Genomic DNA, 23,359 nt, shown 5'->3' with positions numbered 1-23,359 from the left:
TACTGAAAATATGGTAGCCCTACTATAAAACGTACGGGTCGTACGTGCGGGGGTGGCAACCGTTTCACGAAAACCGCTTCTTACAAGAGCACAAGGGCTTGACCCCATTTTCTATTTTTTTTTTGTTTCAGGGAAGTGTATTTAGGTGAACGGCGCCTGCGCCTTGAAAACACTTACTAAACTCTACAAAGTTCATTTTTTTGTTAAATTAGAATATAAATCTTATTGTATCGAGCAATATGCGAATCTCTTTCCCTTTAATTGAAAGTGTTGCCAATTTAAATAAACTAAATGTACGCAACTTTTATGACGCTTTGCATGATTAGACTGTATTTTAGCTACGCAGTTTCGCACTTGGTTGCTCGAGAACAAAAGGTGCTTTTAAGACTAATTGTTCTATATTGTGACGTCGTATATGACATATTTCATGCCCTCGAAACAAAAATCCTGGTAAGCAAACCGGTTGTTAACCAGATTGAATCTCTAAACTGCTTGGTTCTCAACCTTTTTTCACTGCATACCACCTCGAGCTTCTTTGATTTTGTTGCGTACCAACAAATCGTCCAAAAACTCAACTTTGCTCAAAATGTATATAGGATTATATTAACAGGGGTAGATTAGCTAATTGGTTATCCCGAAAATTTCAAAACAAATGCGGCCCACTACTCTCAAAAAGTTTCTCTTTTTTAACTTGCAAGATACTGGTATAGTCAAGTTTTGTGATTATTTGTTGTTTTGCTATGATGTCATAAAATAAATTTGCATAGATGTTCCGGAAAGATAATAGTTCCTATTGTTAAAGAAGCATAAAATATTTAACTATACAATCATTACGATGAATGTATAGTTAATTACAATAGAAAAAATGCTTAACCTTTTGGGAAAACTGTAATTTTACTTAAAAACATGCTGCGTATAGCGCATCAGGGCTGCGGAGTCGAAGTCGGAGTCGGACTCGGGACTCGACGGAGTCGGTTTGTTTTGCCGGAGTCGGACTCGGGACTCGGGTAAGACCACGTAAAACTACCCGAGTCCCGAGTCCGACGTGCGCATGCGCAGTATCAAATTTTAAAACTGTTAAAGGCGGCAAAATGTAAGTTGTAAAAGTGTAATAGCAAATGGTGGAATATTTTTAAACCATGTAATGCGCGCGGGTGGATCAATTATGACATCAATATGAGTGGATTGGAAAAAATCCACCTTAATTTAGTTGCGTAAATGGTTAAAATACAGGCTGTAGAGTGCCATATTTCCAGCACCTTAAAAGAGGACATTTTCTTGCCTGCAAGTCAAACGAAAATAGAATTGTTACGTTTGAGAAAAACGTGCCATATCCAAGTATTGCATTCAGCTTCGAAATTAACACGACCTTTTCTGAAACACGGATACTTCTGGCGTAGCTCATCAGTAAAAAGAGTTTTCCTTTTCAGCATTATAATGTATAGTTTATATTTTGCTTTGTTGTTGTCTAAATTTAAAGAAAGCGTCTGCTGAGAACCACCTGATGCCATAGACAAGTGGTTCTTAATCTTTTTCAGCCGTGTCCCCCTTAGTAATTTTCCCATGCCACGAAAATCACTTCGGCATTTTTAATTAAATGTCACTGAGACAACTTGAAAATAGTGAAGTTTGTCGTTGGTCGTGCAAAGCGCGAAAAAAATTGGGTTTAATTGGCGCTAAACTGTAAATTCAGGAGGATTTTAGCATTGGGCACACAATAAATTGCTCGTGTATGAGATGATTTTGACAAACGTGTCGTAAGGACATTCACTCCACAGTTCTAAGGCTGCGATGTCAGCGCAAATAAAAATGTAAGCGCAAAAATTAAACTTTGCGTTATCGTGTTTCAAAAGATGTGATAACACACAACAACAGCATCAATATTGCAAAAACATTATCGATTCGCGCGAAAAAGTTTGAGTCCCCTGTCGCTAGCCTGTTATCCAATTAAATAAAACATGGATAAAAATAGTTCGTACGGTGGATGAATTTTATCGTTTATCTATAAGTTAGCAAAATTTTAAATAGGGCCGTTATACCTTCAATGATATAAAAACATGCAATGGCACTCAAAGAGACTTTGTGCTAAAAAAAATTAACATATAAGTAGAAAAGATTCGCGAAAAAAATTGTTTGCCGTTTTAATGTTAAAGTGGGCAAAAACAGAGTTTGTACAGCGCTGTAGGAGTGGTGTACAACACAGCGAAACCATTAGAATCATTGCAAAAATTAAATATTAACTTAGAGCTAGCGCAAAAAAAATATGAGCAACTAACTCGAAATGCGAAAAAAGAGGACATTTGGACATTTTTGAGCGTCCTCCGAGGACCATTCAGTTTTCTTGAGAAAAGAGAACAAATCCTCCCAAAAGAGGACATATGGTAGGCCCACTGTAGAGTCAGAGCTGGACTCGGGACTCGACAAAATTTTACATTTGGCGGGAGTCGGACTCGGATTTACTTTTTTGGCAGGAGTCGGACTCGGGAGTCGAACTCGGGTTTTTTTAACCGACTCCGCAGCCCTGCAGCGTACCACCCAAAATGACTTCGTACGGCAGGTTGAGAAAAACTGCACTATTCTATGGTCAATCAATGGGCATGTCTTAAAGTTGGTTGTTCCAGTATACCGTTAGAAGATGTTAAACGATGAACTTAGTGTCACAGAGTGATAAACAAATTTGACACACAAAAAAACTTTTTGGCAATCACGCTAATTTACATATTTAAAACCTTTGTCGCCATACTCACGTCATTGGCTTATTATCAATTTACCAACTGCGTTGTGTACATGTGGATTAACAGTTTCAATATGTAATTAGTAATTACTCCTGTCTGCTTTAAACCGCAAATTTCATACCTCCATTTTAGCAATAGATTGTTTATGACGCCTCAATGACAGCATTATTTGGACCAATCGTTTCCCTCCAATTGACGTTTGAAATCTTCAATTTTATTAGTAAATATGAGACCAATCAGGAGTGTCTATTATCATTTTAATTGTGTTGGGTCATTATTTGTTAGACAAGAATATTTTAGGGATCTTTTTTTAAAAGTTCTTGATACCCAGACTTGATCGATATCTAAATAATTCTAGTTTTCTCATATAACAAATTAGCTTAGAGCAGTGGTTATCAACCTTTTTTCTTTCGTGGCCCACTTACGTTGCAAAATAATTCTGTGGCCCAATAGAATTTTTATGAAAGAAAAAACTTTAAAATAGGTTTAGAACAAAACACGGCAGAACGTATTTCAAAACAGATTATTTATTCAACCGTGTATTAGTGAGATACTTGCGGCTGAACAATAAATTTACATTCCTTTTTAATTCCTCCCCAAGCCATTATTCCTGTAAAATTAAATATAGTGACACAAATGAAAATAAATCTAGCTTTTTTAAATTGGTCTGTGGCTGACCTCAAATGTTGTTATGGCCCACCAGTGAGCAATGGCCCACTGGTTGAGAACCGCTGGCTTAGAGCATGATGCCGCTAATTATAATTATCATTTAAAAAAGTTAAAACTAGTCGACAAATGTGCAACTGAAATCTATTTTAATACTTTTAAGAAAAAATGCGGTTGCTAAAAAAAAAATGAAAAAAAATGCGGTTGAAGAAAAATAAGCCATGGGCCGAATTAAATTGCTTGGCGGGCCGTATGTTGCCCAGGTCTGATCAAGAAGGTAGGGCTGGTAGGGCAATTTGTTGAAAAACCTGTTTTAAACCAGCAATTCAGCATGTTTCATTGCTGCAATAATTTTTCGGAAATAAATACAACGTCTCGCCTAAAAGTATTGTTGAAAGTAGAAGCAACTAACTCGAAATGCGAAAAAAGGACATTTGGGCATTTTTGAACGTCCTCAGAGGACCATTCACTTTTCTTGAGAAAAGAGGACAAATCCTCCGAAAGAGGACATATGGTAGGCCTATCAATAAACCACCTTCACCCTAACCAAGAAATCACTGTACGGTACGCTTTGAAGCAGCGGCATCCATTAAGACATAATATATTCGCCCAGCGCAAAAAAAATTATTTATATATTAAGTTTGCAACAATTACACGTTAAAGAGTGCCATGTTGAAAACAGCAAAAATGAACATCTGTTTGTAAAAAAATTACATTTAAATAAAAGTATGTTCTTTTTGTCGATGAGAAATGGATGCGCACACAGAAATGTGAAAAAGTTAACACTATTTGTTGTTAGTCATTGGTTTCCTTTTCTCAACAGAAAATGCTACAAGCAAATGTCACCAAAAGATTCAATTGGGCTCCAATTTTGGTATAATTGCGAGTCCGAACTACCCAAAACCATATGAAAACAATTTAACATGTCTCTGGAAGATAACAGCAAAGTCGGGATACCAAATTCGTATTGCATTTAACGATTTTAAATTAGAAGAAGGATCTTATAATATTATGGTAAGGTAATTAAATATTGATGCAGCTCGCGCCCTTATTTAACTATATGATTAAAATGTGACATTAGCGACTGCACGACGATACACTAAGTTTACGTATATAAGGTTAAACAAAACAAAAAAGCCGATATTATGAAGATCTCATGAGTCACCCACACTAGCATAACTGCTGGCTATATTAGAGCTGCAAAGTTTTTTATAACATACCGGTATAATGTCGATTGTACGTTATACGCACGAGCATTAGCTTTTAAAAAAATATTTTTCTGGAGGGTCAACGCAGTTCGCCTATTCATTGTAAAATACTAAAAAAAATATTGAAACTTGTTTTATAATGTGTCAGGTTAGCGAATCGTTTAAACAAAGTAAGTCAAAAACCCTCCTATTTATTATAGGTGGTTAATTTTGTTTGGTCAAATTATTGTAATATTCGCTTTTTTATCGATTTGTAGGCCGAAAGGTGGTCGTGCTTTGACTTTGTGCGTATCTTGGAACAGTACAATGTGCGCCCTTCGTCATGGAGTAGAACAGGGCGTGAAAACGTCGTGCTTCGCAAGACTTGGGGAACCTACTGTGGTACGGAAAAGCCACCTGACAGGGCCACGACTCTCTCGGGCTCAACGCTCTTCGTTTATTTTGTAACCGATTTGTCAAAAACCAATCAAGGTTTTATTGCTACTTACGAGCAATTTGTAAGTATTGGAGATAACCAGCTTTACAATGCATTCAGTAATTTATAAAAACAAATGGCAATATTTGAGATGTCCAATACGAAATAACGTCCTTACTATGCTAAAGCAAACAAAACAAATGAAGTTAAATTGTTTAAAGTTATATGAAAGTTATTACACCAAAATTTGCTTTAGCTCTAAAATGTTCACCTCAGTTTTTAACCAGTCTATTTTTAAAGGAATTTACTCTCGATTTAAAATCTCTGCTTTGGATCGCCCCAGCCTAGTGTCAGACTAGGTACTATACTAATACTACTACTATTACTTAGCATTCAGACGTCCATCCCTAGCAATAATCGTATATCATTTGGCAACTTAAGCCGAATGCTAAGTTTAAAGTCATATAATTTTACAATATTGTTTTCAGTGTTAAACTATAGTTAATTTGCCAAAGGGAAACATTCACGTCACATCTGTTCTTATGTTTAGATATTTGTCCAGATTCATAAGCTAGTAAATATGCTGAAATGACCCATTTCGTCACCATATATTTTAAGGTTCTTCGGCCCAAATAGTTCGCGGGTCGCCTAATGTCTTAATTAGGCAAACTTCTAGATTTTATTAATAAGCAGCAGTGTTGTAATGACTTAAGTCATTGACTTGACTTAAGTGCACTTAAGTCACTGTTTTTAAATGACTTGACTTGACTTAAGTATTTTGGTCAAATGACTTGACTTGGACTTAAGTCATTTTGGCAAATAACTTAGGAGTAAATTAAGTGTTTTTCATTAAAACTTATCTCAAATTTTGCATATTAAACACTTTAATTGCTGTGTATTGCGTATGTGTTTTTTTAGTTAAATTGTTGCTTATAATCGGACGAGTTTACCAATTTTAATAGTTTAATAATTTACTTTTATGTCAATGACATGACTTGAAATTGACTTGCTCTCATAATGACTTGGGCAACAGATGACTTGGACTGGGACTTGACTTGTTATTTTTGCAAAAGACTTGACTTGGACTTAAGTCATTTTAAAATGACTTGTTTACAACACTGATAAGCAGCCAAATAATGCCACCATTAGTAAGAATTCCTAGGAATGTGCTAAATTGTAATAGAGTTTTTTTATTTTTAAAGTTAATATCATTATAAATCAGTGTTGTAATAACTTAAGTCAAGTGTACATAAGCCACTGTTTTCAAATAACTTGACTTGACAAAGATTAAACTAAGTACAAAACTTAGTAAACTGAAAATCAGTTTGTTTGGATGTTATAAAATGATAAATATATTTCGCTATTAAAAGCATCATCAGTATCTAAAAACATAACACAACATAAGTTAAGAAGTACGCTAATAAAAACCTAAACCAACTTTTCTTGGCAAGTGTTGCACTACGCAAGCCGCAACTGTTGCAACTAAATGAAGATGTAATCAGTAAAGTAACGTAACAACTGATAAGATAGATAAAAGCGTGCCATGAGGTGGAAAATAAAAAAAAAGCAAAATAGAGAAAACTAAACAAAACAAAGTAAAACGGCAAACAAAATATTGCTAAAGTGACTTTTGTTGAGCAACCCGATGTCAACCAACTATAGACCTGTACGAGAACAAATGGCTTAACCTTATTGTAACGGTCGTGGCTGCACCTAAGCGACCTATGTAGCCTGGCCTACATCAACCGTTGCATGGGTGTTTTTTGTTGGAACGCGTCCCCGCCAGCACTGCCTATAGTTGCCACACAGTCTTGAGCGGTGACGGTTCTCTGTTAAACAGAACGAAAAATCAACACAACGAAATGCGATTATGACGTCATACACGGCTATGGCAGACGGGCATTTACAGCATAACATTAACAGAACTCAAGATATTCGTAACTTAGCACAAACAATATTAATCCTGATCAACTGGCTTTTTACTTTTATATTAACAAGGAAATATAGCCACAATAAATGTACGTACCAACTTGTTAGGGATCCAGGATTAACTTGGATATAATCAGTCACGGCTAGATTTCAGTTGCATTTTAAAGTTTGTAATCAATTACTAAACAAACAATAAACGTAATATTATTAACTTCTTACAAATTCTAAGCTTAATACGACTAGTCAATACAACTAACTAGTACAGAAATACCCAATTTACAGTTAGCAACTAAAAGTAGAACTTGCGCCATGTGCTTTTTGCTAGCAACATTTGAGAAACTAGAAGAGAAAAACGGTAACATTGTGACGTCATCAACATAGAAATTAAACAACGTTTCTCGCTGTAACACTTATAAATGCTAGCATAAACATCAAAAAAATGATTTTACCTCGTATTAAATAGTGTTTTATTTGTTTGCTGTTTCATTTGTTTTGTTTAGTTTTCTCTATTTCTTACTTCAGATGCCAAGTGGCCTGGACGATCTCTCGCCACGGTATCTATAATATAAGCCACATGTTGTAATTTTACCCTGTGTCAAACCTGCAAATATTATCATCTTCAAGTATTATGAAATATATTACTATAATAAAACCTTTAAAAACCCAATTTAGCATTGGGAAAGCCAGGGAGTTCGTTTAGTAGCATATAAAAGTTATTCCAACTAAAGTTCTGCTTTAGAAAGCTTCGAGTCGTTCTAGAAGCGGAAGAAAAAACGTCATTTTGGCAAAAAGCGAAGACGAAAAAAAGTATCACAGTGTATATTTGGCATTCTTTTTGGCAGTTATCGTCGCTTTTCTATTGGTCCTAATAGGAGTTGGTAGAGTTCTTAACGGGTATGATGAAGTAAGCACACTTCAAATGTTAACAAAAACCGTGAAATCGATTCAAATTTTTGTAGGTCGGATGAGAACGAACCTCTGGGCTGCTGCGAATTGCGTTTAATGAGGTGTCTTTTATGTGGATTACCAACATCTCATGTATATGGCTGTAAGTTGTTGATAGAAATACGATAAAACTAAAAAAAAGTTATATAGATTATATTCCTAATGACATTTTTCACAGCTGGCTCAGAAGTAAGATTACCGACTCCTCCGCCAGCCTATGGAGACATTGTCAAAACAGAGGAGGATTGGAGAAGAATCGTAGAACAACTGGGTAACATTCGCTTGCATAACAAGTTTATTTCCAGTAGACGAAAATGTATAATACAGAATTAGGGTATGATTTAGAGTTTTTTTTTGCGAGCGTTGATTAAATAATCTTCTTTAAAATAGAAATTGACTTGACTATTGTATAATACATGTTTTGTGAGATTTCGTTTACGGATTAAAAGTCAAAATATAGTTTGTACAGGTGTTGCGTCTGCTGATGCATTACGTCGTGATCTTGCAACTGAAGATATCGCGGTAACTTATGAGCTGCAAGACACCGGTACATCACAACAAAGCGGCGTCACAGAAACGTTATTTGTAAACGAAGATAGTTTGAATGTAAACCGAGCTGGGCCGTTGCCAAGTACGAATTGAACGGTCGTACAAAAATCGCTTAACTTCTGCACTTCCACCGAAATAAAATATTTTGTTGCCGTTTTATTGACAATGCTTGAAGGCATTACATTGATTAATTTAATTTTTTTTAAATTTATTCTAAAATTAAAATATCCGATAAAATTGGGTGGACTTACTTTCTAAAACTTCTAGTAAGTAGCAGTTCTATAGATTTGGAGATATTTACCAAATAATAATTTTGATATATAGCAGTAATAATATTCACTCCTAAAAAGCCAAGCTGCAAACAGGCCTCAAATGGCACTTCAGCTATAACTCAACGGTATCGTATGAAATTGTCAGCCCGCTACGCCCTACCCTAAACATACTAGTTGTTTAACTTTGGCTGCGAATAACCCTATAGCTAGTACTGATAAACACGTTAAATCTAGTTTCATACACATGGGCAAATGTTAATATTTTAAAGGCAGCGTTTATTTAAAAAACTAACAACAGCTTTTTTAAACCCAATGGCGAACGAAACATTGACAACGACGTACGATTATATTTTATATCACTTTTAGAATTATTGTTCAGATTGCTCTTTTAAATAGGACAAAAAGTCAAGCATTTTCTTAAGGTTCACGAATACAACAAAATATGCGTAACAATAACCCTATATTTAACCGATGACGGGAATAGTAAGTTAAAAACAAATTGTTAATGTTAACCTCTAAATACTCCTTCGTTATCACTTCAATAGCGCTAGATCGGGTAGGCCTACGCCAAAAGAATCTGAAAATTTTATGAAAAAACAAAAAAATAGAAACCCCGCATTTTTTACGTTAATGAAAAAAACGATATACAATCGCATGCATAGTAAATTTGAAATACGGGCAGCCTTGCAGCAGACATGAAAAAGAAAAAACGCTATACAAGAATGAAATGATTGTAGAACATTGAAAATGCACTTCAAATAATTTACGAAGCACTATACAACTCAAACGTAAATTGTGAATTTATGTTATTTAAAGTACAAGTTTTATTAAACAATGCACCATTTTTATTGTAAAATTCAGTTGCTACGTTTCTTTATGGATAAAAGCGAAAGACAAAAAATTGTAACAGAATGTTTATTTAGAATTTATATCGCGTACCGGGTAGCATTTGATATTCCTGATAAAGAGACTTTGTGTCATTTTATTATTTGTAGCGAAAAAAATAGAATTGCTAAATCAGCTTCAGTTCATTATTAAATTAAAAGACACAAAAAATGCGCTTTTACAAATTCTGTCCGTTCACCTCTCCCAGTATACTTTCGCACACCCGTTTGTACACAAACGCGTCGCCTTTAAGCCGCTTACGACGCACTCCGCACAACTCAGACGAGCTGTTCGACACAAATGACGATTTAACCGCAAGCTGACACACTTCCAACTCGAAGTCGAGCATAACCTTGCCAGAGTCATCCTTGGTTTGGCAGCGAATCACGTATCTGCCAATACAAAATAAATAAGTTCTTCGCACTTACTAACAAACTTCTAATTTTATATAAAAAAAAAAAAAAATTTTAATTTTATAAGTACTGTTTTTTGTTTTATATATTATAGAAAAAGCGTTATATAACAGCTCACCCAAATTCCTTGTACTCCATATGCTTTAATGGAACGATCCGCTTGAGTTCAGCCAACAGCGCGAGAGCATCGCATCTCGATATGTTAGAAAAGTTGTAGGAAGCCTAAAATGAGTATATGGAACGTTAATATCAGTTCGTGCTTACTTTTTAAAATGTTATAAACAACTGAAAGGTTGGTTATAAAACGCATAGAAGCAAAAACAACCTCGTTTGACAATATATTTTCTCAAAACGGTATTTATATGACGTAACATAAAACGTTTTACAAAAAGGGGGTTGGAAGCGCATTTGCGTGAGCAATTGGTGAACGTACTTTTATTTTCCGTGGTCCGGCGTCAGAACCAAGTCTCCTTCGTCCAGGGGTGAGTATGTTCTTCATCTTGTCAAGTCCGCGCTCAAAGCTCCCGAACATGCGGTTTTTACGTTGGCGCGTCGGAGTGAGGGGTTGAAAGTGTGCCGTGTGCAAGGAGTCGTCAACCGACTTGCACCTGGAAGCATCAAACCAAAAGTCATAGATGACGCATTGCGAGAAAGGCTTTAACAACACCGAAAAGAATATCATTTTTACTGTCAACCGCAAGTCAATCAAGTAGAAGCATCAGAAAAAAACGATTAACCACATAATAACGAACTTAACACGAAGCAACAAAACACATTTTATAAAATGACATTAAAAAACGTAATTACTTCCTATCCGGACTGAGCGGATTGTTGGTTTCGGAAAACGTCGAAGTTTCAATGTCCAGCGATTTTCGGTGGTTTTCTGCAAAAAAAAACGCTGTTATGAGCCAGCGGTCACCAAACTACGGCTGTTCGGGTTAATTCTTTCAGACCGCCGCATATTGCGGTAAGGAAGATAAAATACGGTTAAATGGTTAGCCAGGAACAAATCCGATCAAAAACTTAGGTGTTGTGGTTATTTTAGTTATTATTTTAATGTTAATATCTGAAGAGATGGGCAAAAAATAAGGATTAAAAAATCCAGTATTTGTTTTTTTATGTAGTTATATGCAATGGATAAATGTAAGTCTTAGTGCTCCTTAAACAGGAACACTAAGACTCAGTAATTTTTTACCATGAGCGCAGGTGCCCCAAATTTTGCGCACAAGCCGAAAATAAGTGCGCAAAGTGCCCAAAGTGTCCAAATTGGATACGCGGGAGACCTTTTTTTTAGCAAGTCCTTAATAATAATTAGTTCGGCGGTATTTATATAATCTGTTATTATTTTTTGCTAGCTTTGTCGAACGGATGCTTTCGTTGCAATGGAGACGAGCAATAATCTTAATTAACTTCTCCCAGTCATAAAAGTGAGTCTCTTTATTTGGCGAATAGCGTTCGCTTGAGACGTGATTTCGCTTGGACTTAGTCAAGCGTAGCGCGGTGTAACCGCCTAATGGTTGAGGTAATTATCGCGCGTAGTGCAGCGGTTTTAGCAGAAGTATTTTTAACTTTTAAAAAGGTTACGCATTTTTTTGTGATAACTTTCATTAGAAACAAATTTGGCCTTCACGTCTTTCCTGTTCATATTGACATAAATTTAACCTACTCCTTTAGTTTTATCTTCGGAAAGCCCCAACCTTTTAAGCATTAAAAAACAGCATGAAAAGTTCATTTTTGCCACTAAAAGCATATCGCAGCTAATTGTAATAATTATGTTTAAAAAAGTTTAAAGCTATTACGACGCAAGGTTGTTTATATAAAGCAGTACTTTCCTATAACACAAAACATACAGTGCAAAACACAGATACCTTGAACTAAAAATATCCCAAATTAGAAATAAAATAAAGTTGTAAAACAAAAGATTCGCGCGAATCGCAAAAAATTCCAGTTACTGAGAACCATGGCCTGGTGTCTAACCTTTATGTAAAACTTAGATTCCAGTTAACTGCACTGCCTTGTTTAGACAAACTAAGCCCGAATCCGTCGTAAAAGATTTAAATATGAGTTAAGTGAGCCTATTAGAGTAACCGAGAACTAATCAAAATTAGTAGTTCAAAAACTTGCCAATCACAAAACCACGAACCAAATTTTACAGTTACTAAACTACCACCCGATTCGTCAGGAATTAGTGCAGTTTTAAGTAAAGGTATAGGGCAATTAGGGCATGCAAAGAATGGAAAAGTCTGACTTTTAGACTTTGAAGTCTTGGGACAATGTACTAATTTGACTTAACAAATCTGCTTAAGAAGATTAAATTTAATAATACCTGCCGAGCCCAAACGCTAACGAGCACCCTGACCCAAATAATGTGCATTGTTTTATTAATAATATAAACACTTTCGGTCCGAATACATCAATGTGTGACGTAACAATCCTATATAACCTGGACTAGAAATTATCTTATGCCCACCCGAGTTTGGGCTTTATCCCCCAGCATTCAAATAATCATTAAATTAACGTACATTATTTGGGTTAGGGAACTGGTTATCGTTTGGGTTCGGGTGGGTCAAATATTATTAAATCTATCTCATAGTTTTTTGTGAGTTTTCAGCCAATATTTTTTATTTATATCTGCCGGAAGTTTACCTAAAGATCCAATTAGTGCAAATTGCCGCTACCTCAAGGTATAAAAGTCAGACTATCCTGCCTTTGGATGCCCTAATTGTCGTAGACCTTTTTAACTTCTGAACAGATCGGCTAATTTCTGACCGATCGGCTGAAACTACACATGCGTGTAATTTCAAAGTAAAACATAAGACACCGAATATAGGCAGAAATCATACCAGGCGTAACATGTAACCATAAAAATTACTGCACAAAATATAAAATATTTATAGCAGAACTTGCGACGCCCTGAGAATTTGCCGGCGCTTTATTTGGGTGTGAGCGCCTTCCCTATAGTTAAGAACCACTTTTTTCGCACGTATATCTCAAAGCAAACTAATTAGGACAGTTTTTGGTCGTACGTAGCTCAAATAAAACTAATTTAGGCATTTTTTTGTCCGTACGCAGCTAGGATAAAACTAATTCGGACACCTTTTTGTCCGTACGTAGCTCGAACAAAACTAATTTGTGCACTTTTTTAACCGTACGTAGCTTAAATAAAACTAATTTGGGCACTTTTTGTTCCGTACGTAGCTCGAATAATTAATTTGGGCACTTTTTTGTCCGTACGTAGCTCAAATAAAATAAATTTGGGCACTTGTTTGGTCGTACGTAGCTTAAATAAAACTAATTTGGGCACTTTTTATTCCATACGTAGCTCGAATAAAACTAATTTGGGCACTTTTTTGTCGTACGTAGCTTGAAAAAAACTAATTTAGGTCCCTTTTTTTGGTCGTACAAAGCTCAAACAAAACTAATGTGGGCACTTTTTTGTGCCGTACGTAGCTCGAATAAAACTAATTTGGGCACTTTTTTGTCCATACCTAGCTTAAACAAAACTAATTTGGGCACTTTTTGGTCCGTACGTAGCTCGAATAAAATTAATTTGGGCACTTTTTTGTCCATACGTAGCTTAAATAAAACTGATTTGGGCACTTTTTGTTCCGTACGTAGCTCGAATAAAACTAATTTGGGCACTTTTTCAAAACTTTCGTGAATCAAAAATGGAGTACATAAGGTATTATATGTAATAATCTTTGCAAAACAGTGATAATGTGGGCTTCAGGAGACGACTGGATGTCGAATTAAAGTAAAAAAACAACTTTGAATTTTTTTTTTGCTTGCGAACTTCCGTGAAAAAAAAGTGCGCTAGTGCCCAAAATTTTGCGCAAATGGGCAAAAAAAGTGCGCTTAGCGGGAACACTGCTAAGACTTACAAAGCAACGATATCTAAAGCAGAATAATCTATAATACAGTAGCATTAAGAGTATAATAGAATAGGATTTCTAATTTTATCGAAATGAGGCCTAAGTGGCCAAAATAACGCCTGAAACAGGAGAGAGAAGGTATGGGACGATCGGGGGCCGTCGGTCTGGCCGTTGGGGTGCCGCTGTTTGGGCACCGGATTGTTTGTCCCTGTTTGGGGTTAGTGGTGGGAATGGTAGGGGTTAAAAATCGGATCAGGGTTAAAATTAGTTAGTGATGTACTTAGGGGTGGTATTTGGGGTAGATAAAAAGTTGTATAGGCCTGAATTCGACCATTTAGGTATTATTTCGATGGATTTAGGACTTTCGATTTTAGGTTTTACGACTTTAAGGTATTAGCTGCTGTAAATAAAAAGTATACTACAACAATACATCCCCTAACAAAAAATAGAAGGAAAATAATAATTACAAAATACCAGGATTTACTATTCTGAATTCATTATTCTAAATTAAAAACCAATGATTCGAGGACGCCCTGGGATTCTCTTTTCAACATCGCTAGACAAAACAATTTATTTTCTCATTATGTATATTACACTTTAGGTATATTTTTAATGCATCTATACTACATATTTAAACACATAACGATATTTCGCATAACTTGTCATGACAATATTTGCAAGGCAACATTCTGACGCTGTGTTGGCGATTTTAAGGTATTTACTACTCTTTATTTTACTTTTTATTAAAACCCCCAAAAGCTTTCAATAGACAGTAAAAACAGAACTTGTGGGGTACATCGTGTCATACTGAGAGTGCATCCAGGCGATTGCTATCAGTAAAAACAACAACAGCTGACTTCCGCCCAACTACGATGATGTGTATTACTAGGCTCCTCAAGATGTATTCCCTGTCGCTAATTTTGTTTAGGTTTTCTTTTGTTGAGTCAAGACGAGAAACGCCATTTAGCAATTTGCCGTATTTTGACTGAATATGTTATGGAAACACATTTGAATTAAACAAAAAGAAATTGCGGAAGCTCTGCGTTATATTAACCGCTCGGCTGACAGCATTTGGTTGACATATCAACAATAGCATTTTTGTCGAAGAGTATAGTAATCGAAAGTATTGACCTCAAAACGTTTCACTAGGTAAGAGACAAATTTGCTAATCAAACCTGGTTGCCATTTTGGTGGACTCATTCTCGAAACTGGTGGAGTTTTGGAACGCCTCGGTTTTCTACGGATCACTTCGTTGCTAGATTGCTGGTGGGACGTGTTGGGCTCAGTGCGGTAAACCAGACTACAAAAAAATAAATTAGGGATTGGGCGAAATAAGTCGGGTCATGAAGACATTTTTTCAGCAGATTGTTAACCATTCCCAACTCGCTTACTTCTTTGTGGCGACAACAGAAGGAGTTGCAATTACTTTTGCGACCTCTAACATATGTTGGGGAAGTTGGGGGGTGACGAAATTGTTTTCCTTCAGGCTATCATCCACCGACTTGGTTCGCCTGTAGTCGCACAATTGGTAAGGCAACTTAATGTAACGAAACATCAGACATTCCATGGAATAAATATCGGTTTTACTAATTAAATCGTACCGTAAATGACCAAAAAATGCTAGAGGTGGCGACATTTTTAAGTAACGTTTATGAACATGAACAAATCTAAATAATTCTATGCCGTAAACCTTATTCGGGATCTAGGTCTCCAACTCGGCAATCTAAGAAAGCTCCCTAAAACCGAGTTATATGTTGAATTTTACATAGGTGGCCAATGTATGTTAAAGCCGATGTATCCTTAATTCACCTGCGACTGGATGAAGGGATACTTTCGAAGTCAGGTTTCTTGATTGACTGAATTTCGTAGGGCCACATGTCATTATCTAGCGAGCTATCATCGCTATCACGTCGGTAATAACTCTTGCGAGCCATTGGTTCGGATGGGGGTGCTCCATACAAGGACTAAAGAAATAAAATGTTTTAGTATGACAACTACATAGTAAGTTTCAGCTTTGTAAATCCCGGCAACGGCAAGAAACTATAGGTGTAGTAAACACAACATAATTTGCTGATTTAAAACACAATTCGCTTGACAAGGAATGTCCGATAAAATCGGATCGGGACTAATACCCGATGCCGTGGTAGTATTGGTAATCGCTACTAATCCCGTCCGAATCCATACTAAATCCACATAATTGGGCCATGATTTGCGATCCAACGCAGTGATTTCTATCGTAAAAGGAAATTTATCAAAAAAATATTGGGTTAACAACTCACATTTAACGGTAAGGCAAATTTTGGCTGAACAAGCTGTAAAAAGTCGCATTTTCATCTATTTATTGTATTTAGCATATAGTAATAACTAATAACGTATTTTGATATCGGATCGGATCGCGATTCTTTTTGTCCAAAATATCGGGTATCGGAATAAAATGTTAATTATCAGACATCCATTAGTGTATTGCACAGAAAAAAATTATAAAGCAAAGCGACAGTTGGATTAAGAATTCTTCGCGAAACACGTCAACTTGTTTTATTTTCTAAACAATTACAATTGTTTAAACCAAACCAGTTAATAAGAAGCGGAAATAATTACCTTGGAAACATTTTGTCTGTGGTCAGATGATAACGGCTGTCGGCCTTTTTTTGGGCGAGGTGTACGAGCCTTGCCTTGGTCAGGAATTCTGTAAATCAATAATATTGCTTGGTAAAAGAAAAAAAAGTTTTTATGAAGTTTTACCTTAGGTTATCAGAACAAGTTGTATTTTATAAACGCTTAAAATTGATTGTAAATTTAATAGGGAATATACCACACCAAAACTAAATTTTGAAATCGACGACATGTTTGACGTGCGGAGTATGAGGGAAATGACTAGCGACTGACGTATCCCAGTTTGAGAACAGCCTTTACTCGAACCCATACAACCATTGAATTGTACTTGCGGAACCCATTGTCGAGTTATAATGAAGAGCTTCAAACAATTTGCGTGAAAACTTTATACTTCAATAAACTTTGTTTAGTGCGTCTACCATCGGCTGAATGGCATTATAACAAGTAAGAAGAAGACAAATTCTTTAATACAAGTCATCCAACAACGCCCCTTATTCACACATTAACTTTAACGGCAACTATTCTACAAGGCTATGTTTTAAATGCAAATCAATGTTTTCATGAGGAGTGATATACCACATCAAGTTCCTCGATTATATCGTGGTGGACTTAACTTCGATTTGCTCGTTGCTATTTACCTTGTAGCAGGTACGACGGCTTGTGGCATAGAAGCCAATGTCATCTGTAGTCTAACTGGCCTTCCACTGGTTTTCTTCTTCAGCAACAGAAAGTAGGCGACGGTGAGGAAGTCGTACTTCCACTAAGTATTAGGCAGTGGATTACATATCAATAAACGGAAATATTAGGTCTACCCGTCTCACATCATGCTGTGTTAGTGGCACTATTACAAGTTTTCGCTAAAGGAATGTGGCATTTATTTGAGACTATTACACAAAATTCGTCAAATGCTCTGAAACAACGTGAATTTAAAATGTCGCTTGAAAGCGTTTAGTACGTTAATAATAGATATGTTGATTGAAGGAGTCTTGAACATTCTTCATAGCGTAATTACAAACGTGATTTTTTGAAAGAACACTTTAACGCCCTTAAGTGGAATATTTCACTAGGCGGATGAAGAGTTTATAAACAGACGTGTCATCTGACGAATGAGTGACAAAAATAGACGAAATTCTAACACGACAGATATTCAACTGAGCAGTTAAGACCCCAAAACCACAACAAACCATGATACACATTGCAACAGTCAAATGCTAGTGTTAATGTGCTTGTCGAGGGAATTATATTGTTTTAGAGCTTTTTAATACAATGTAAAGATCAACGGCTTCTTTTATAGATATCAACCCATGTCTATATGTTATCATGTCTAAAAGTCCCACATTATCAAGCTGTACTACTAACAGCTGACAATTAGTAAAACGACAAAACATGCGTCATGCTGTTAAACGCCCAAAAACACTGAAAGTGCGAGTCTATATATAGTAATACAGCTGATACTCACAAACCAACTACAAACTACATTGTGTAATTACAAGTCATATTAAGATTTTAATTAATTTACCCATAGCAGCATTGTCCAACCGAATTATGTCACTGGGCCACAAGTTATGTTATTCAGACGGCCACAAGCAAATATTCCTAATATTTGTTTGTATACAAACCAGTGATTTTGGTCAGACATTGAATTAGATTATAAAGTATATGTAAGTATTAACTAAATGGACAACGTTATAAAACACCTTGCTAAGTTCATTTCTCATGGTTTCACGTGATACTTTTTGGTGAACACTTAGTTCTGTGATAACATCCTCATCTAAAGATGATGCCTGGAAAGAAACAAAGAGTTAAATGCCAATAAAGTATATATAACTCTAAATAGTGTTTTGATTAAGTAATATTAAGTAAAAATACACCTTAGTATATTTTGCAGGTTTGCTACTGGGTACGACCATAAGTTTGTTTCTTCATATCTTTTGATTACTTCTTCCTAGCTTTGGATTTTTGGCCATGTTTATCAGCTTGATATGCTGATATATATATATATATATATATATAATATCCCTTTATGCGGGGTTGGGTAACTTTGTTTTGTGTTGACATACCAGATTATTAATGCCACTTTTAGCTTACAACATGTGTGGCCAAATAAAATTTATAACTAATAAAGCCATATTACAGTAGCTCTTGATTTCCAGTACACGTAACTGATTCAAAACAACTTGAACTGTTTAAAGACTTTAACTACAAATTTGTATGTCCAAATAAGTTAAAAATGACAGATAGTGACATCAAACGGAGTACTAGCATAAAATAATGCCTTTTTATTAAATCATGTGTTAAATACTTTTTGGAACACAAATGTGGTAAAACTTTCTCATTAAAATATAAAAAACTCAAAAATGAAAACAGTTGAATTATGATAAAACTATATTTTCATGTCTGGCCTCTTATGCCATATTCTACACAAAATAATGTAAATAAATCTTTATAATCTTGGTGAAAAAGAACTGTTTTTTACTTTTTAGATTAAACAAATATGTTTGCATGACAGTTTACAAATCCATAAACTAAACCTGATATTTTGATTGCCACTCTACGGGTACTTTAACTTCTGTAGTCATCCATGGATGAGTAAGTAACTGCCTAACAGTTATGCGATTCTTGGGTTCAACTTGAAGTAGCTGTTTCAAAAGAGCTATGCTTTCTTTTGACAGCCACTCTGGAGTGTCATACTTTCCAGACTAACAAAAATAAATTTCATTAGTAGAAAAAGGTAAGAGCGGAATTAGTAAATACGAAACATTGTATAAATTACTTGCCTTAATTTTTCTATACAACAAACCAATGTTATCATCATCAAATGGAAGAAAACCATTTAACAAAGCATACAGAAGGACTCCCATGCTCCAAATATCAGCTTCACTTCCAATGTATGACCTAAACAAAGTTAACTATAAATTGACAATTCCTGTCACTGCAAAGAAACCAAAAATAGGGAACAAGATTTAAAAAGAATTAAAACAACATTGTTTTTAAAATATTTTTAATAAAGAGTGTTTTTGATATTTTTTAAACTATGTAGTTCACTTTGGATAATATCATACAGAATAAATATCAACAACTAAAAGTGTTGGAAGAGGCATAGATCTAAAAACCAAAACATGTTAATAAGTATTAAACTTCTGAAAATGCACTTGTTACGTTTAAGAAAAATATGTTTAAAATTTTCTTACTTTCCAGCAATAAGCTCTGGAGCAGCATATGCAGGACTTCCACAGCAGGTGTACAGGTGGTCTTCCATTCCACCTTTGGGTTTGGCACACAAACCAAAATCTATTAGCTTCAGATTTTGGTCTTCATCAATTAACAGATTTTCCTTTATTGTTACATAAGAATTAACAGATTGACAGAACCACAAGTTGTAGTGCAGACAAATAAAACTTCCAAACTCTTACAAGTTATGTATATATAATGTGTTTGTGTGTCAATTATTAAGGTTTAACATTATAAAATAGGTTGTTCTTTATACTTGAAATTGCCTGAACTCACAGGTTTAAGATCACGATGAGCATATCCCAGGTTATGCATATAGCTCACTGCAGCTACAATTTGACGAAAAAATGTTCTGGATTCTGCATCACTAAGTCTGTCTTTTTGAACAATGTAGTCAAATAATTCACCACCAGAACAATACTGTAAATTACACAATAATTAAAGGTAAATTTCATAGACGATATGTAAAAATAGAACATTAAAACAGCAATAAATTTATTTATCATTCAAAACAAACATATTCTTACTTCAAGAACCATGAATATCTTTCGAGAAGTTTCAACAACTTGATACAAGCGACAAATGTGGTGGTGATGTAAGTTTTTCATTGCTTCTATTTCAGTTTTAACGCGTGGCAAATCAGCCTGAAAAAGAACATCCTATTTTGAACTGTCATTTTATCACATACAAAAGTAAAATATTTTATGAAAAAGTATTGCAATCAAATAAGATATTAGTATAAAGGCAAATAAATGTAACCCAGAATTTAAAGGTATAAACTGAATTGCCCAATTCAACAATATTATTCATAGACATTAGAGTTGTTCGAAGTAGAACAATGAAACTAAAAGATTCTATCATGTGGTATTTAAATTCAATCCGCCAATCATATTGAATAACGATGTGCACTGAACATCTATTTGGATTACTTTCAAGAAAGTTTGGGATCTACAAGTTCCCAAAAATGGGGCAAAGTAGCACTAAAGGAATGGACCAAAGATGACTGTTTTGTCTTGGTTAAGAAACGAGGTAGTCTCTCTCTGGTATTGAGCAAAGCCAAAGTACAAGCCAACACAACAAAAAAAATGTGACAGACAGAAAAAAGTGACAGACAATTATTCACTACACATGGCCATTGGAATGGTAATATTATGGCGGGCACTGTTGGTGTCTTATGAGAGACGAGGAGAATGCATATGAACATTATTTTATCCAATAAAAGCTTTTACAAAAAATAATGTTAATTTCAGTATTATCATTTGCGCCGTTATTAATTTTATAGCTTTTTACAAATGATATATTTACATAAATATATGACATGTTTCTGAATGTGAAAAATGCAATCTAACTTATTTGTTTGTACTGCCAAAATAATGAATTTCGATTAGTAAAACTTGCACTTAGTACAAAAAATACTTTAACACCTTTCATTTTTTATTCAGCAAAATTGATTTAATGCTTGCCTAAAATTTGTGTCATTTAGAGATACATTACTGCTTTTCCTGTGACAAACAAATTTCTATGTGATAAGAAAAAAAAGTGTGAAATGAAAGGTACACAACTTTCCACCAAATATAATATACTCTATTAGTGCATTGTACCATTGAATCCATCTAAAAGACAACAGGTTTTAGACAAAATACATAGGCTTCAAGGTCAACTTTGCATGAAGCAACACAGTACAACCTAAAACACAATTTTGCAATTATTTGTGTTTTGCAATTATTTTTTGTTTTGTCACTAAAATAATAGCATACTTAAAAATTACTCAAATTAGAATCATAGTAGAATACTTAACAATTACTTAAATTAGAATCGTATGCACTTGAAAAAATAAAAAATACTTTTAAATAATGTTAAGACAGGGGTTCTTAAACTGGAGTCCATGGACCCCTTGGGGGTCTGTGAACTAGTTTTAGGGGGTCCATGAAAGCCCAATTGAAATATTTTCACATTTTTGGACCAAAATTAGCAGAATTATTAAGTCTATTTGTGTTGTGATATAAATTTATGACGTCATTTTTTTACTTTTTTCCTATCGCGGTCCATGCGAGACAAAAATACAGTTTAGAGGTCCATGGTAAAAAAAGTTTAAGAACCCCTGCGTTAAGACAATAAATATATTTATATTGCACACCATACCCCCAAAGCAGCTTTATCCATAATCTTGATAGCAACTGTTTCTCCAGTGGGAAGATGCACAGCTCGCTTTACTTTGGCAAACCCACCAGACCCAACAGTTTCTTTTAATCTATAATGAGAAGTAATTGCGCTGTACTCATCCACCACCATCTTTACTTTTCAGTAAAACTTTTGTTTTATGATATTCTTTCCCTACTGTAAAACATTTAAATAAAATTAATCTGGGGTTGTTTCATTTGAACAAGGATCCACATTTAAATTCTCACTTTAAAAGCTGACATAAATATTGTTGTAGAATACAATTGTTAAGGTGTTATTCGACTATAAAAACTGAGCAGATAATAGTATTGACATTTAGGATGCACCAAACATATGTAGCTGGCTAAGTAAACATAAACATAGATATAAGGAAAACTAACATTGAATACTAGAAAAAAATATTTAAAAAATCTACCACTTTGCTGTATACTATACTTCATCAAAGTACGTATATATAATTTATCATAGAAGAGATAATCATCTCTTAAAGAAATATTTAAAACGAATAAAATTTAAAACAAGTTAGAAAAATGAATAATATTTGTTTTTAGTTTACAATCAGTTTTAACAAAATTTTAATTCAAATAAAATAGGGTAGAAGTTCTTAACAAACCTAATAATTTCAGCAAAATAGAATTTGTAGTATAAAAAGCAAATAAAGATTTTTATACAGTTAAAATGCACATAATATACTTTGAATTTTTAAACAATTTATAATCAATTAACATGCGATGCCTGTCTGGAAAGTATGGCAGATCTCAACTGGATCTTGCGGGTGCAAAGCTAAAAAATAATGTTGACCAAGTGCAACATAGGTCAAAAAGGCACTTTCAAATTTATTAGACAATAAATATAATAATATCACTTGATTCAACCGAACCCAAACGCTAACTCGTACCCTAACCCCAAAAATGCTAGACGTATAAAACGATAAAAACATTTTCACTGCCCAATATAAAAGTATCAAACAGAGCAAAATTGCGATGACGTCAAATTTGAAAAGCCGCCCGTCACGTTATAGTAATTGCCCAATGAAGCGTAAAATGTAACAAAATTTTTGCAATTTAAACCAAAAAGATTTAAAGACTTAAATCTATTTTCTGTAGCAGTAAACAGTAAATAAACGTAACGCAACAAAACCAGCGTCAAAGACTATCGAATTTAATTTTATTGTCATAAAAATTAAACGTTAAATTATTACAAAACTTGTCCGATTATTAGAAATAACTCAAGTAAAAAATAACAACAGCGCGAATAATAGTAAGCTAATATTTTTACGTGCAAAAATTGAGATAAACAATCTAAATTTATAAAAAAAAGTGTTAATGAAAACCCATTATTTTAACCCAAGTCATTTGTAAAGACTTAAGTGAAGTCAAGTCATTTTAAAACAGTGACTTAAGTGCACCATTAAATTACTACACTTTAAACATTGTAGCAGAACT

General features: G+C 34.6%; 2 protein-coding genes across 2 annotated transcripts; one reads left to right on the top strand and one right to left on the bottom strand.

The window, feature by feature from the left end:
- Positions 1-2,540: 2,540 nt before the first annotated feature.
- LOC146138050 (uncharacterized) lies at positions 2,541-8,540 on the top strand. Its single transcript, XM_083394506.1, has 7 exons — positions 2,541-2,595; positions 4,225-4,415; positions 4,867-5,106; positions 7,476-7,507; positions 7,913-8,001; positions 8,077-8,169; positions 8,368-8,540. The coding sequence occupies exons 1-7, from the start codon at positions 2,541-2,543 to the stop codon at positions 8,538-8,540; spliced, it is 873 nt and encodes a 290-aa protein (XP_083250632.1).
- A 453-nt stretch (positions 8,541-8,993) lies between these two features.
- On the bottom strand, positions 8,994-22,055 carry LOC146138049 (maternal embryonic leucine zipper kinase-like). The gene is made up of 16 exons (XM_083393305.1): positions 21,876-22,055; positions 20,261-20,377; positions 20,010-20,153; positions 19,694-19,836; positions 19,280-19,397; positions 19,034-19,201; positions 18,200-18,286; positions 17,141-17,262; positions 16,488-16,575; positions 15,699-15,853; positions 15,281-15,400; positions 15,065-15,189; positions 10,825-10,900; positions 10,451-10,625; positions 10,136-10,239; positions 8,994-9,996 (listed from the first exon to the last, which is right to left on the bottom strand). Exons 1-16 carry the CDS (start codon positions 22,023-22,025, stop codon positions 9,783-9,785), a joined length of 2,106 nt encoding a protein of 701 aa, XP_083249431.1. The 5' UTR covers positions 22,026-22,055; the 3' UTR covers positions 8,994-9,782.
- Between the last annotated feature and the right edge of the window lie 1,304 nt (positions 22,056-23,359).

Source organism: Ascidiella aspersa, chromosome 7 (genome assembly GCF_963924565.1).
Source record: "Ascidiella aspersa chromosome 7, kaAscAspe10.2, whole genome shotgun sequence".
Lineage (NCBI taxonomy): Eukaryota > Metazoa > Chordata > Ascidiacea > Phlebobranchia > Ascidiidae > Ascidiella > Ascidiella aspersa.
The sequence above is the reverse complement of the archived record's forward strand: the minus strand, read 5'-3'. Positions and strand labels throughout refer to the sequence as shown.